This window comes from Rhineura floridana, chromosome 2, assembly GCF_030035675.1.
Source record: "Rhineura floridana isolate rRhiFlo1 chromosome 2, rRhiFlo1.hap2, whole genome shotgun sequence".
In the NCBI taxonomy this organism is placed as follows: Eukaryota; Metazoa; Chordata; class Lepidosauria; order Squamata; family Rhineuridae; genus Rhineura; species Rhineura floridana.
In genome coordinates, this window is record NC_084481.1 from 193,973,008 (window position 1) to 193,985,759 (window position 12,752).

The 12,752-nt window shown below is 42.7% G+C and overlaps 1 protein-coding gene across 4 annotated transcripts in view; it reads right to left on the reverse strand.

Moving 5' to 3' along the window:
• Window positions 1-443: 443 nt before the first annotated feature.
• Window positions 444-12,752, reverse strand: part of TMED8 (transmembrane p24 trafficking protein family member 8) — a 58,955-nt gene continuing 46,646 nt past the window's right edge. For all 4 annotated transcript variants that reach the window (XM_061611864.1, XM_061611863.1, XM_061611862.1 and 1 more), the window contains one exon: window positions 444-3,201. In XM_061611864.1, the coding sequence (XP_061467848.1) occupies window positions 2,984-3,201 (218 nt within the window). In that variant the 3' untranslated portion in view covers window positions 444-2,983. The remainder of the gene's footprint in view (window positions 3,202-12,752) is intronic.

Genomic DNA, 12,752 nt, shown 5'->3' on the forward strand with positions numbered 1-12,752 from the left:
AATTGAAATATAGAGTTTTTAGTTTGAACCCTTAAGCCTGAATCAAACTTCTGTGAAGTCAAACACTGTCTCAAAAGTTACATTACATTTGTATGTGGCCAAAGCATGTTTGCGAAGGAGTAGATTTTAAATTGAATGATTCAACCAGGACAGTGCTAAAACCATTTTGTCATTGAAAAGACTAGAGAAGAGACCATGTAAGGCCTTCGCTCATTTGAAACCTATTGCAGTATAGGTGATTAACTTTGATTTCAAATTCTATTCTTTTTCCCAAAATCAACTATTTTCAGCCAGGAAGGAGACACTGCCTTCTATATTTGTAGGCAGAACATGCAGTACAACTTCAGTAGCAATTAACATGATCTAGTACACCTCTAGCAGACATGGGCTAAAGAACAAAGACAGGTTTATTGTGCTGAGCAGAGATTTTCATATTACTCATGTGACAAAAAAGGAAACCGCTCTTTAATTATGAATAAACTTAGCTCAAACTTACATACTTGATACACACAACCTCTTTTTTTTAATTCCATATTCAGGCAGAACCCTAAAGAAAGCAAACACCTATCATTTTGATTTTCTATGCCCAAATAAGGCCCCTTGAATAAAAAATGGGCACATATATAGTGGGCTCAGTATGTTCTCTACAATGTGGGAAATCAAGAGATTAGGTTTTAAAGGAAAAATGCTTTGAACAATAACAAACAATGTTTAAATAACATTCAGGGGGAAGAGTCACTAAAAAGCTGTCCAAGGGCTGCGTAATAGTGATACACAAGAGAGTCCCTGTTTCGGTTTTTTAAGAATACCTCAAGGAACAGCTGCTGTCTAGGACATTTATAGAGAAATAAATACACACACTGTCCTTTAAGCCAAAGAACCTATTTGTGTTGCTATTAGAATGCTTATCATTTCTCCACAATACTTCCAATCAATTTGCAAAAAAGAGAAACCAAAACTTTGCTTCTTGCAAACCCTGTGCTTTGTATTTTATTGGAATGGAACTGGTCACTTATTTCTCCATTCTCACCTTGAGTAAAAACAAAATGCCTAGGAGTTGTTGCACCTGACTCCCACCTTTAAAGTTAGGAGGAGCCTTCATTTGCTAGTCTCCCTTCCAACATTTGAAATATGTAGGTTTTTATTTCTTTAGTCTTTTATCTGTTTTCTCGGCCTTTGGTTCCATGATGGAAGAAAGGTGGGATAGAATTTTTAAAACATATAAATAAAAATAAAATGTCAACTGGAACCAATAATCTCTTGCTACCTCATTTGCTTTGCCACTTTCCCTTACTTGGTGAAGCACTTAATATGGCATAGTTAGAGAATCATCATGTCTGTCTGAAAGATGAATTCTTTGGCATTATTACTTCTATCACTAAACTGTAACAGCAAAAGACAGCTGTTTTTCCTGGAAATATCTCCAAAGAAATCTTCCTTACACCATGACTGCCTCCTCCAATCATGCAAAGAACCAAACAAACACATTAGATAAACATCACAAGCAGTTGCTACTTTAAAAGGCATATTCACATTTGCACCTGAAATCTTAATAAATACATTTATAAATCTTTTGCTACAGAAAGATGAACTACACATATACACCCTATAAGACCTGAGCTGTGAATGATAGATGATGCAATTGCCAGCCTCTGAAATAGAATAGTTATCTGTGCTGCTTATGTTGAATTAAAGACCGGCATTGTCCTCTGAAGTGGGAATATAATGAAAGAGGCTCTCTTACAGACTCTTTAACACATGAGATCTTAAATTAGCGGTGTGAAAAATAAGGTCAAGGGACCTTCTCAGGCCCTTTATGCACACCATATCACACAAAATTACTGAATCATCAGGGCTAGGAAGTCCAGAATGGACAAAAAGGGCCAACTTGTCAAAAACTGCTACTGCATGCTCAGCTTTCTGTCACTGGTACTCTCTTGTGTGCGTCTGGGATGCTATGCACTCATATGCCTGTGCACAATAGTCTTGTGCCTCGGAGTGCTTATTCCTGGGGAGCCCAGGCATAGCAAACAAATATGCATAAGCATAACAATGTTATCATATGCAAACTATGTTATGTTTTATTTCCAGTAAAAGCACCTTTTAAAAAAAATTAAAAGGTCAGGCCTGGGCATCCACCTGATGAAATATTTGGAACCCCAGCCCATTTGGGGTTTAACACCCTGTCTTAAGTTACACTGAATTCAGGCAAAAAGTAATGAGTATAACATTATGCCCCAAAAGGCGTGTGTGTAGGTGGAGTGCACAGAATCTTTGTTTGGTAATTTTTTTCTTAGCCATGTTCTACGACTGGATTATTTCATTTAATGCTTCCCTCTTTCATAGTTGTTTTGCACTCTTTTCAAGAAAGAATGCTTGCAACTTAAGACTCTTCCAGACAAACTGTGAAATTCAAATATGTATACCAGCAACTGCACATCAGCTGTGCCTTACAATAAGCTAGCTACAGTTGCATGGAGCTAGAAGAGAAAAGTCAGGCTGCCAGTGGCCTGGATGACACACAAATGTTCCATTTCACAAGATTTCCAGAGACCAAGCAAATGGCAGTGCACCACAGTAACAGTGTAGTTCTAGGCAGAGTTCTACAGGCTGCTTTGATTGATCCCAATGATTATTTGCAGCCAGCAGAGTAGGTGATAATATATTTACCCAAAAAGAAAAGGCATATTTCAGCTTCAGTTCACGTAAGCGCAACAGAAAGTAAAAGCAGCCACTTGAGCCTGGTATCCAGTGACTTGCTTTCTATAGCTAAGTTCTCAGCTTGGTGTCTGCATAAAACAAACTGGAGTTGCCAATATCACGTGCACCACTTTAACAATGAGGCAGAGTAGAAAGAGGTAATCTGCACATAAGCATAGAGATTCAGCCATCAAGTGTGTGTGTGTCTGTGAGGAGATACTAGTCGTCAGGCAGCGTGCTTTGGTGTCTTATGTCCCATCCTCTCCAAATCCCATTGACGTCTTTAGCTTGCATAATAGACATGGAAGAAGAGAATCTTGTTGCGCAGGAGGGAGTAAGAATTGTCAAATTTGAGCAAGTAGATCCCCTCGCCTGGATAATCATGACTTCCTACTTGCACGTCCCGGTGGCTGTCCCTTCGGTAGACAGGCATGATCTCCCCATAACGGTTTCGCAGATAGCTTTTGGAGCCTCTTTCCACATCACCAACTGGAATAGGTCCTGAGAAGAAACACACAAAACACCAATCAGCAACAGTAGCTAAAATGAGGACTAAAGACTTAGGGTTATCAGACTGACTAAGGAAGCCTACATGGCCATTATGCCATACACTGGACCGTGACTTTCAAAGCATGTGCTGATGGCAATGTAGCTGAAACTCTACATCTCTCAAAGTAGATATTTGAAAACCAACGTCCCAATCCTTGTAACGTGACAAGAACTGTCACTATGGGTAGACACACATACAGGTGGAGATGCTGATTCCAGTGCATCTCCACCTTTATTTTCTGAAAATGAGGGCACATGACTCCAGTCAAACTCCACCCCTTTTTACTCTAAAACCCTAGCCAGATTTCGCAACTGATTGGTAGATCAACCCATTTGTCTTCCAGATGTGATCCATGGATGAATGAATAACTTTATTGCTCATGGCCATTGGCTGCCAAAATAAAATACAGACACACATTTATATACAAAAGCTAAAATACAACATTTTACAAGATTAAACCATTAAAACTAGAGGCCATGTGGCCATAACAATCCTAAAAACCCGAGTCAGAGATTAGTCTGCTACAGAACTGAACATTCCAGACACAGATTCGGGGAAAAAACTACCAAAGACAAGACCGGGCCAGAGTTGTTACTTGCTTTTGGACCTAATTTTGCCTGCGGCAAGTGCAAAATTTGCCACTTGACAAGTTAGAAACATATCTCTACCTGCTAGCAAAAAACTAATTTGTTCCAGAAGGGGCCTGCATGACAAAAGGCCAATAATAGGAGAAAGAAATTTGGCCCTCGGCTCTTTATACAGGGGACAGCTCAGGAGATAATGGACAATATCCTCCACCTCGCCAATTTTGCAAATGCACAGGCGAAGATGAGCTGGAATTTTGGCATATCTCCCCTCAAGCACAGCTGTAGGCATTGACTGAAAACGCAGAGCCATGAAGGCTCTTCTCAACAACGGCGCATTTAGATGAATGAAATATTGCTCCATACCAAAGGTAGTTTTAAAAATGGAGTACCAGCAGGAAAAAGAGGACTGGGAAGAGGCATGTAAGTCCCATCTGTTTGCATATAAGTTAATTCTTTCCCTTAGAATCTGTTTCGCCTGCCTCAAGCAATAAGAGGGAGAAGACCTTATTCCATACGCTGCCAGTATAGATTTAGTCCGAGATAACCAACTCTTCTGAGTGGGGTTTTGAGATTGTTCCAGAAGACTTTTTTTGGGAGGCGCAAGTTGGTCATACCCACCAGTCTTAGCCAGTACCCGGCTAAAGCCCCGCGTGCCAAAGCTTCTAAGGGGAGAGTACCTGTCTCTATCCTCATAAAGGCGATGGGAGTACCTTTTGGAGTTGCCAAGATATAACGAAGAAAATAGTTTTGTACTTTCTCTAAGATGGAGATATTGGCATAGCCCCAAATCTCAGCCCCATATAATAGCATAGGAATTATTTTCCTTTGGAACACCTCGATGACAGGTGGAATCAAGCTACCTCCTTTAGCTTTAAAAAACCAAAATAACAGTTGGGATGAATGGAAGGCTTTCAATTTAGTCAGTTCAAAGTGTGGGTTCCATGTAAGCTTGGTGTTAAAGGTAAGACCCAAATATCTATAACTGCATTTCTGTTTAATCAACTTGTCCTTTAATTTCCAGACATGAGATTTAGTGTTTTTCCCAAACACAACAACATTAGTTTTGGAATGATTAATTAATACATGTTCCTTATCACAGAACGTTCCTAGTTGTCTTAGCAATCTTCTCATGCCAATCTGAGTAATGGACAGTAAAGCTAAATCATCGGTGTAAAGTAGCACCGAGAGCTTGTCGTTTAGAATCAAGGGAGGAAAATACTCTGGACCAGACAGATCCATAACAATATTAGTAATATGAAAATTAAAAAGAAATGGGGCCAGTAAACAGCCCTGCCGGACACCTCTATTGGTTTGAACCGAGTCCAACAGGAGGCCATTAGCACCCAGTCTAACCCGGAGTGAAGTATTTGTGTGGAGCATTTGAATCAGCCAGAATAGCCTCCTAACTATATTAGTAGAGGATAACTTTTGCCAGAGTCGATCTCGATCGATGAGGTCGAAAGCTGATGTGAAGTCGACAAAAGTGACAAACAGTTCCTTTCTAGTGGTCAATGAATATTTCTGGATTAGATGAGACAATATAAAGCATTGGTCCATGGTGGACTTTCCCTTACAAAAGCCCGTCTGTTCCTCCACAATGACCATATTCTTGGCAGCCCACATGTCCAATTTGTCCAGTAAGTATTTGACATAGATTTTAGCAGCCACATCTAAAAGGCTGATTGGCCTGAAGTTACTCAGGTCCGCCTTTGAACCCTTTTTATGGAGAGGTATCACAATACTGTCACCCCAACCCCTGGGAACTGTGCCATATTGATTAATGAAAGTGAACATCTTAGCAAAGACCGGGGCCCACCATTCAAGATCAGCTTTATATAGCTCCACCGGAATCATATCCTCGCCCGGCGCTTTTTTCCCAGGAAGGGAGTTAATCAGTATGGCAATTTCTTGGGGCGTAACGGGTTCCCACTCTTGGCAATGTAATAACAGATGATCGATTTTAACTGGGACAGCCGTAAAATGGGGAGGGGGGGCCTGGCTATAGAGGGCAGAGAAGTAAGAGCACCACTGAGTTGACGTTATTTGGTTGTCTAGGTCAGTATATTCCCCATTTAATCCTTTGGTAATTAACCTCCAGAACTTGGCCGTGTTGCGATCCAGAGAGGCAAGGCCCAGCTCCAGCCATTGTAGGCGAATGCAGTTAGCTCTTTTGAAACGTAATAAATTTTTGTAGGTCCTACGAAGCTGGATAAAAATATCATAATTTTCTGGCGAATCTACCCGCCTCAATTTCCTGATGGCACGAGATAAATTATTTTTAGCTACAGCACATTGATTGTCAAACCAACTGTTGTTCCTCAAAGGAATCGAGGTGGGATGGATCATCAAAGGCCTTAGCACCATGATTATAGAGTTATAACATTTGAGGGGATTTGCTGCAACCAAGAGCTGATCCTGTAAGTTAAGAAGGGTGGGTGAATTTAAACGAGTAATTAGCTCATCTTTAATCCTCCCATTCCACCGGATCCTCTGCCCTTCCTGCATGATAATAGTATCCGAGGGGGTAGGGGCACTGGAAAGGGGAGCCAAAGGGACAGTGAGGGAAGAGCTGACAGGCATATGATCACTCTCCAATCTAATCAGGACAGCAAAGGACTCCAAATAAATGATAAGTGAAGGAGAGAGAATCATCAGATCAATAACACTCCTCCCTCTTGGACCAAAGTACGTGTATGAGTCTGAAGACGGATATCTAGGGGAGCCATTGCAGATAAATAGATGATATTTAAAAATGAGAGCAAACAGCAAAGATCCCACTGAGTTCATAATTGAGTCCCTAGAATCCCTTGCAGGAAAGGAGGATAAGTCCTCCGGAGACAGCCCCAATTTGTTTCCTATTTCATTATTATTTGAGCCCATTCTGGCGTTAAAGTCCCCTACCAGCAGTATTAAAGGATCTGGAAACTCCTGGAATATATGACTCAGTACCTGATCTAGTTCTGTCCAGATATGAATACCCCTTTGTCTAGATTTCAGGGGCGGAGCATAAACATTGATCAAATATACTTTTAAATTAGATGGCCAAATGATTTGCATGATTAAGATATTGTTGGAAGGCATTATCTCAACCTGGTTAACATTCAGATTCAAGTCTACCGAAATTAGCGTAGCTATTCCACCTCTCGGTCTGCCCCCTTTAGCAGACTTAATAGCGGGTAGGGAAAAGACAACATACCCTGGGAATGACAGAAACGATGTTGAGGTTGTCATGAACCTGTAATGGTCATGAGTTATTAGAAATCTGATGACAACACTTTGGTTCCAGTAAGGGACTCTGGGAGATGGTTATAGTCAGAAAGGACAGGCCTTGCCACTTTGCAAAGTTAAGTTTCATTTTCCCAGCTGAAGACGGTTAGAAGAAGCCTTAACAAGCTGCACCTGTTTATCTTTGTTGATTAGCCAGTGCCTGGCACCCAAGGTCATCCTTGGCCTATGCAGTTGGAAAACACCGTTGGGAGGGGGGCCTGAAGGCGCGAAAATGTGAGAAACATCGAGAAGAAAGTTACATCAGTCAATTCCTGATTGGTCAATTAATCTTGGACCGTTAGGATCTTTTTCCCTTAAGTATAGGGCTAGGGACCCACAGCCTTTGTTCTCTGTTCTCTGCCTATGCTGACTGGCACCAGAGTTCCAAACCTTTTCTGCTTTATGGTTCCTGGGGTTGCTTATGGGAAGGCAACCTATGTCTGGTTCCATTGCTTTATGTTGAACATCCATCTCTCTTAGGAGAGGTGCCCCGCAACCAACTACCTCGTATGTAAGTAGTTAGGTGAGCTAGTTTATTATTTTCTTGTTGTGTGTATGAATTCTCTTGTAAGAACCTAAACCCCTGTTGGGTGAATGGTCTTAAAGGATTACTTGCTGCTATATGATATGTGCACTTATATATTTTAATAAAGCTACTTCTATTTAACCTGGTGTGTTCATTTGAGAGAAGGGGTGGTTCTAAATTCAGTGTTTTGACCCAACCTCAGTCACTCACTACCAAAGAGGGTTAAGAAGTTAAAAGCTTGGATTTTAAGTGTTAAACCAGAGGTGCCTGGCAAGGAGTGTAACTGTGACTCTTGCCTTTTAGGACCTTGGTTTTATATACCTTCTGGGCTCAGAGATCCCCTGGCTCTGAGTGGACCAGTATACAGGGGTGGTGGCAGCCTACCTTCTACCTTGCAGGGTTGTTGTGAGCGTACACAGCCTTGGCAAGGGTGAAGTAATAGCTTTTCGGTTCCAGTCTCATTTCCCTAAGGGTGGGGGTCTGAGCCTGATGCATGTTCCCGGGACCCTGAGGGTCGGGCGGGCATGACATGGTGGCAGCGGTGGGATCGAAGCCATTCCTACTCTTAAGTGAACACGCTGTGTGAGATAAGTGCATTGCAGCAAGTTGTAAATTTTAAAGAGACTTCTGACACAATTGTTTGTTACTTTGGGTAGTAAGGTTAGTGCAGAATGTCGCAAAAGATAAAAACCAGATCTCAAAAGAATGGAGCCGAGGATGTGCTCCTGGCAGACACTGTGTTGCCTAGTCAGCTTGTTCAGCTGGAAGAAGGCGCTGCTGCTCTGTCGTTTATACCTCAGCCTTCTGTGGATGACAAGGAGTTCGTGTCTAAGCAAACTGAGGATAGCGAAGATGAGGAGGAATCAGATTTGGATGAGGAAGAGCTGCCTAGGAGCATGCAGCGCTACCTGGCTAAGCAAATGAAGCTGTTGTCCCTGCAGTTCAAGGCTATGGAGGAAGATCGCCGGAGTAGGGAAAGCTTTGCTCGTGAGATGCAACAACCGCGAGGAGGAAGACCAGACCTCCATAAAAAATCCTTTCCGACTTTTCGTGAGACAGATGACATTTTTACCTTCTTCCAAGTTTTTGCTCACTCTTGTAGAGATCAAGGTGTGCCTAAAAAGTACTGGATGAGTGCTTTACGCATTAATGCTGAAGGCGAGTTGAGAGAACTGTTGAACTCCTTGCCACTGGAGTATGCCGATGATTTTGATTACTTTTATGCTGTAGCCAAGTCTCACTTTGCGCTAACTTCAGAGGATTGTTTTCGGCATTTAGAAACAGACCAGAAGAAGTCTCGGGAAAGCTTCTCAGCCTTTGCTGCACGGATGGGCAGAAATGTGGAACGTTGGGCTGACACAGCCGAGGCTGTAACCCGAGAGGAGGTTTTAGATCTGTTTGCAAAAGAACTGTTTTACAGACGCCTCCCTCGAGATTTGATGGCTCTGGTCAGAGACCAGCAGCCCCGTTCTCTGACTGAAGCAGGCATGCTAGCAGATCGTATGTTTAAAAACAGAGCTGGAGAAAAGTATACTTTGTTTCGGAGACCGGAGTACGTTCCTGTGAAACCGCTGAGGCGAGAGACCGCAGGTATGCAGAAACCAGGGCAACCGGCGAAGGAAGAGAAAGGGGGGCCTGCTGGCTACTTCAAAGTGCCTTCCGCCCGGCCCGAGGCTGCATTGCAAGAGAAGCCCCGTGGAGAAATAATCTGCTTTAAATGTGGGCAAATTGGTCATAAGGCTAATTCCTGTTCTAAAACCTTGTCTAAGCCCAATCCTGCTGGAAGGAAGAACCCAAAGGTTGCTCCAGTTGCACGCGTGAGAGACTTAACGTCCCCTGGAGCGGAACCTCCTGAACTTTCTTCATGGTCGTCAGCCGAGGAGAATGAAGGAGCAGAATCGGATTTTGTATTTTCTGCCCCAAATTCACAAGACCGTCCTGAGACCCCTCGTGGACCAGTTGTTAAGGCCCTGTCGGTGAGTGTTGTACAAAATATATCCGGGGGCCAAGAGGGAGAAGAAAAGGATGGTTTGCTGCAAGGGAGGGACTGTCCAGAACCTCTTTCATCGGAATGCAAGGAATGGGTTCAAACGCAGTTTTCAGAACCCATATATGTTAACTGTATTCAGGTCATGGGACGGGTAGATTCGGGCGCAGAGCTCTCCAGTGTTGCTGAACACTTGGTGAAACCAGAGCAATATGTCCCTGACTTACAAGTGACTGTCACGGCTTATGGACCCAGGGCTGTGCAAGCTCGTGTGGCCGAGCTAGTGCTTTCATACAAGAATTGGACTGGGCGCCATAGAGTTCTAGTTCATTCAACCAACAGTTTGTGGGACGTTTTGATAGGAACAGACCTGCTCTTCCTGCACCATAAAGAGACTGAACGTAGGGCGGAGAGGGATGCTCTTGCTAAGTCTCAAGTTTTGTTAGACACCTGGAAAGGTAGTGGGAGAGAAGCTAAGGCTTTAAAGGAACGGGCTGTGTGCTTGCCTAAGCCACAGAAAGAAAGTTCGCTTTTGCAGCCCAGGGGAGGGGGGCTGATGGAATGTAAAGTGCCGCCTGTTGGCTCTCAAGGAACTAAGACTGTTCTAAAAAGGAAGGAAAGCCTTCAAGGTTGTAAAAGCAAAACAGAAGTTAACTCGGCTGGTTTATTACCAGCGGAGGAATCTGAGCCTCCTAATAGACATTTAATTATGGCCTGTACCAAGGCGTGTGAATTTGCAGAGGATTCTTTGGATTTGGTTACAGAGAGTCAACAAGCAGGGGGGATAACTGAAATTACCCTGCCCGAAGGTTTGACTCAGGAGCAACGAAGGCAATTAGTTCAAATCCTGATGGACTTTAAACCTATGTTTTCCAGTAAGCCTGGAAGAACTGACTTGGCTATTCATTCCATTAACACCGGGGATCATCCCCCTGTGCAAGCTTCTCCGTACAGAGTTATAGGACGAAATGCAGAAGTGGTAGAGAGGGAAATCCAAGCTATGCTGGAAATGGGAGTTATTGAACCCTCTACTAGTCCCTGGTCCTCCCCTATTGTGCTAGTGGCTAAACGGGAAGCTAATGAAGTGCGTTTCTGTGTGGATTACAGGAAGTTGAACCAGATTTCCCAAGTGGATCCGTATCCTTTGCCTAGGATGGACCATTTAATAGAAAGACTGGGAGCAGCAAAATATATCACTACACTGGATTTAACTAAGGGATATTGGCAAGTGCCTCTAGATGGGGACGCTGCTGTGAAATCTGCTTTTGTCACGCATATGGGCTTGTTCCAGTTCAAGGTTCTCCCATTCGGACTTCGAAATGCCCCAGCCACGTTCATGAGGCTTATTAATTCTGTGATTAATGGCCTAGGTGAATTTTCTTGTGCGTATCTGGACGATCTGGCCATCTTTAGCCCTGACTGGAAGTCGCATTTGAACCATTTGAGAATTGTTTTACAGCGACTGCAGGCCGCTGGACTAACCATCAAAGCGCAGAAATGTCAATTTGGTCTGGGAGAAGTTGTGTATTTGGGACACAGGGTGGGGCAGGATTGTGTCAAACCCCTAAAGGCTAAGATCGAAGCTATTCAAAATTGGCCTGTCCCTAAGACCAAGAAACAGGTTCAATCTTTCTTGGGGTTAGCCGGCTATTACAGAAAATTTGCTCCACATTTTAGTAGTGTTGCTACCCCTCTAACTGAACTGTGCAAAAAGACTATGCCAATGCGTGTCATTTGGACTGATAAATGTCAAAGTGCTTTTGATGCTTTAAAGACGATGTTGATAAACTATCCTGTTTTGAAAGCTCCTGATTTTTCAAGCCCTTTTGTAGTTCAGACGGATGCCTCTAACTTTGGGCTTGGAGCTGCTTTGCTCCAGGAAGATGCTGCTGGAGAATTGCACCCTATTGCATACATTAGTAAGAAATTGCTTCCAAGAGAGCGCAATTTGGCTACCATTGAAAAGGAGTGTCTTGCTTTGGTTTGGGCTCTTGATAAGTTACGCCCGTACCTATGGGGACGTCATTTTCAATTGCAGACAGACCATTCTCCTTTGTGTTGGTTGAACAGGATGAAAAACTCCAACCAAAAATTGTTACGTTGGAGTCTGGCCCTCCAAGATTTTGATTTTACAATTCAGTTCATAAAGGGGCGTGATAATATAGTAGCTGATGCTCTATCTCGCCTGTCTGTTCCAGTTGATTGATATTTGATTCATGCCTATTCCACTGACTGATTTCCCGGCTCTGATGACCTCTGGACCGTTTTTAGACCTTGTTTTACTCTTTTACGCTTTTAACATGTTTTATGGACTTTTTAAAGATTTTACGGCTTATGACCTTTTTTGAACTTGGACCAGTTTTGGATCACCCCATTTTTTATTCTATTTTTTTTTATTATTATTTTTTTTTTGATAATAAAGTTTTCTTTTTTTTTTTGGGTGTTTTAGGGGTCCCTTATTTCTTTTTTTTTTCTCCTTTATTGTTTGTTATGTTGTAACTTTGAACTTAATTAGAAGGCATAAGACAAGAAGTAGCTCACTTGCTTAAAATGTATTAAATTGTTTTTTCTTCTCTTTTTTATATGCTGTATTGTAATGTTGATGGAATTTTTTTTTCTGATTGTTCCCTTATTCCTGGTTGCTGTGGCGATGACGCAGAACTATTCAGAGTTCTGACATCATCTTCCCAAAAAGGGGCGTGTCATGAACCTGTAATGGTCATGAGTTATTAGAAATCTGATGACAACACTTTGGTTCCAGTAAGGGACTCTGGGAGATGGTTATAGTCAGAAAGGACAGGCCTTGCCACTTTGCAAAGTTAAGTTTCATTTTCCCAGCTGAAGACGGTTAGAAGAAGCCTTAACAAGCTGCACCTGTTTATCTTTGTTGATTAGCCAGTGCCTGGCACCCAAGGTCATCCTTGGCCTATGCAGTTGGAAAACACCGTTGGGAGGGGGGCCTGAAGGCGCGAAAATGTGAGAAACATCGAGAAGAAAGTTACATCAGTCAATTCCTGATTGGTCAATTAATCTTGGACCGTTAGGATCTTTTTCCCTTAAGTATAGGGCTAGGGACCCACAGCCTTTGTTCTCTGTTCTCTGCCTATGCTGACTGGCACCAGAGTTCCAAACCTT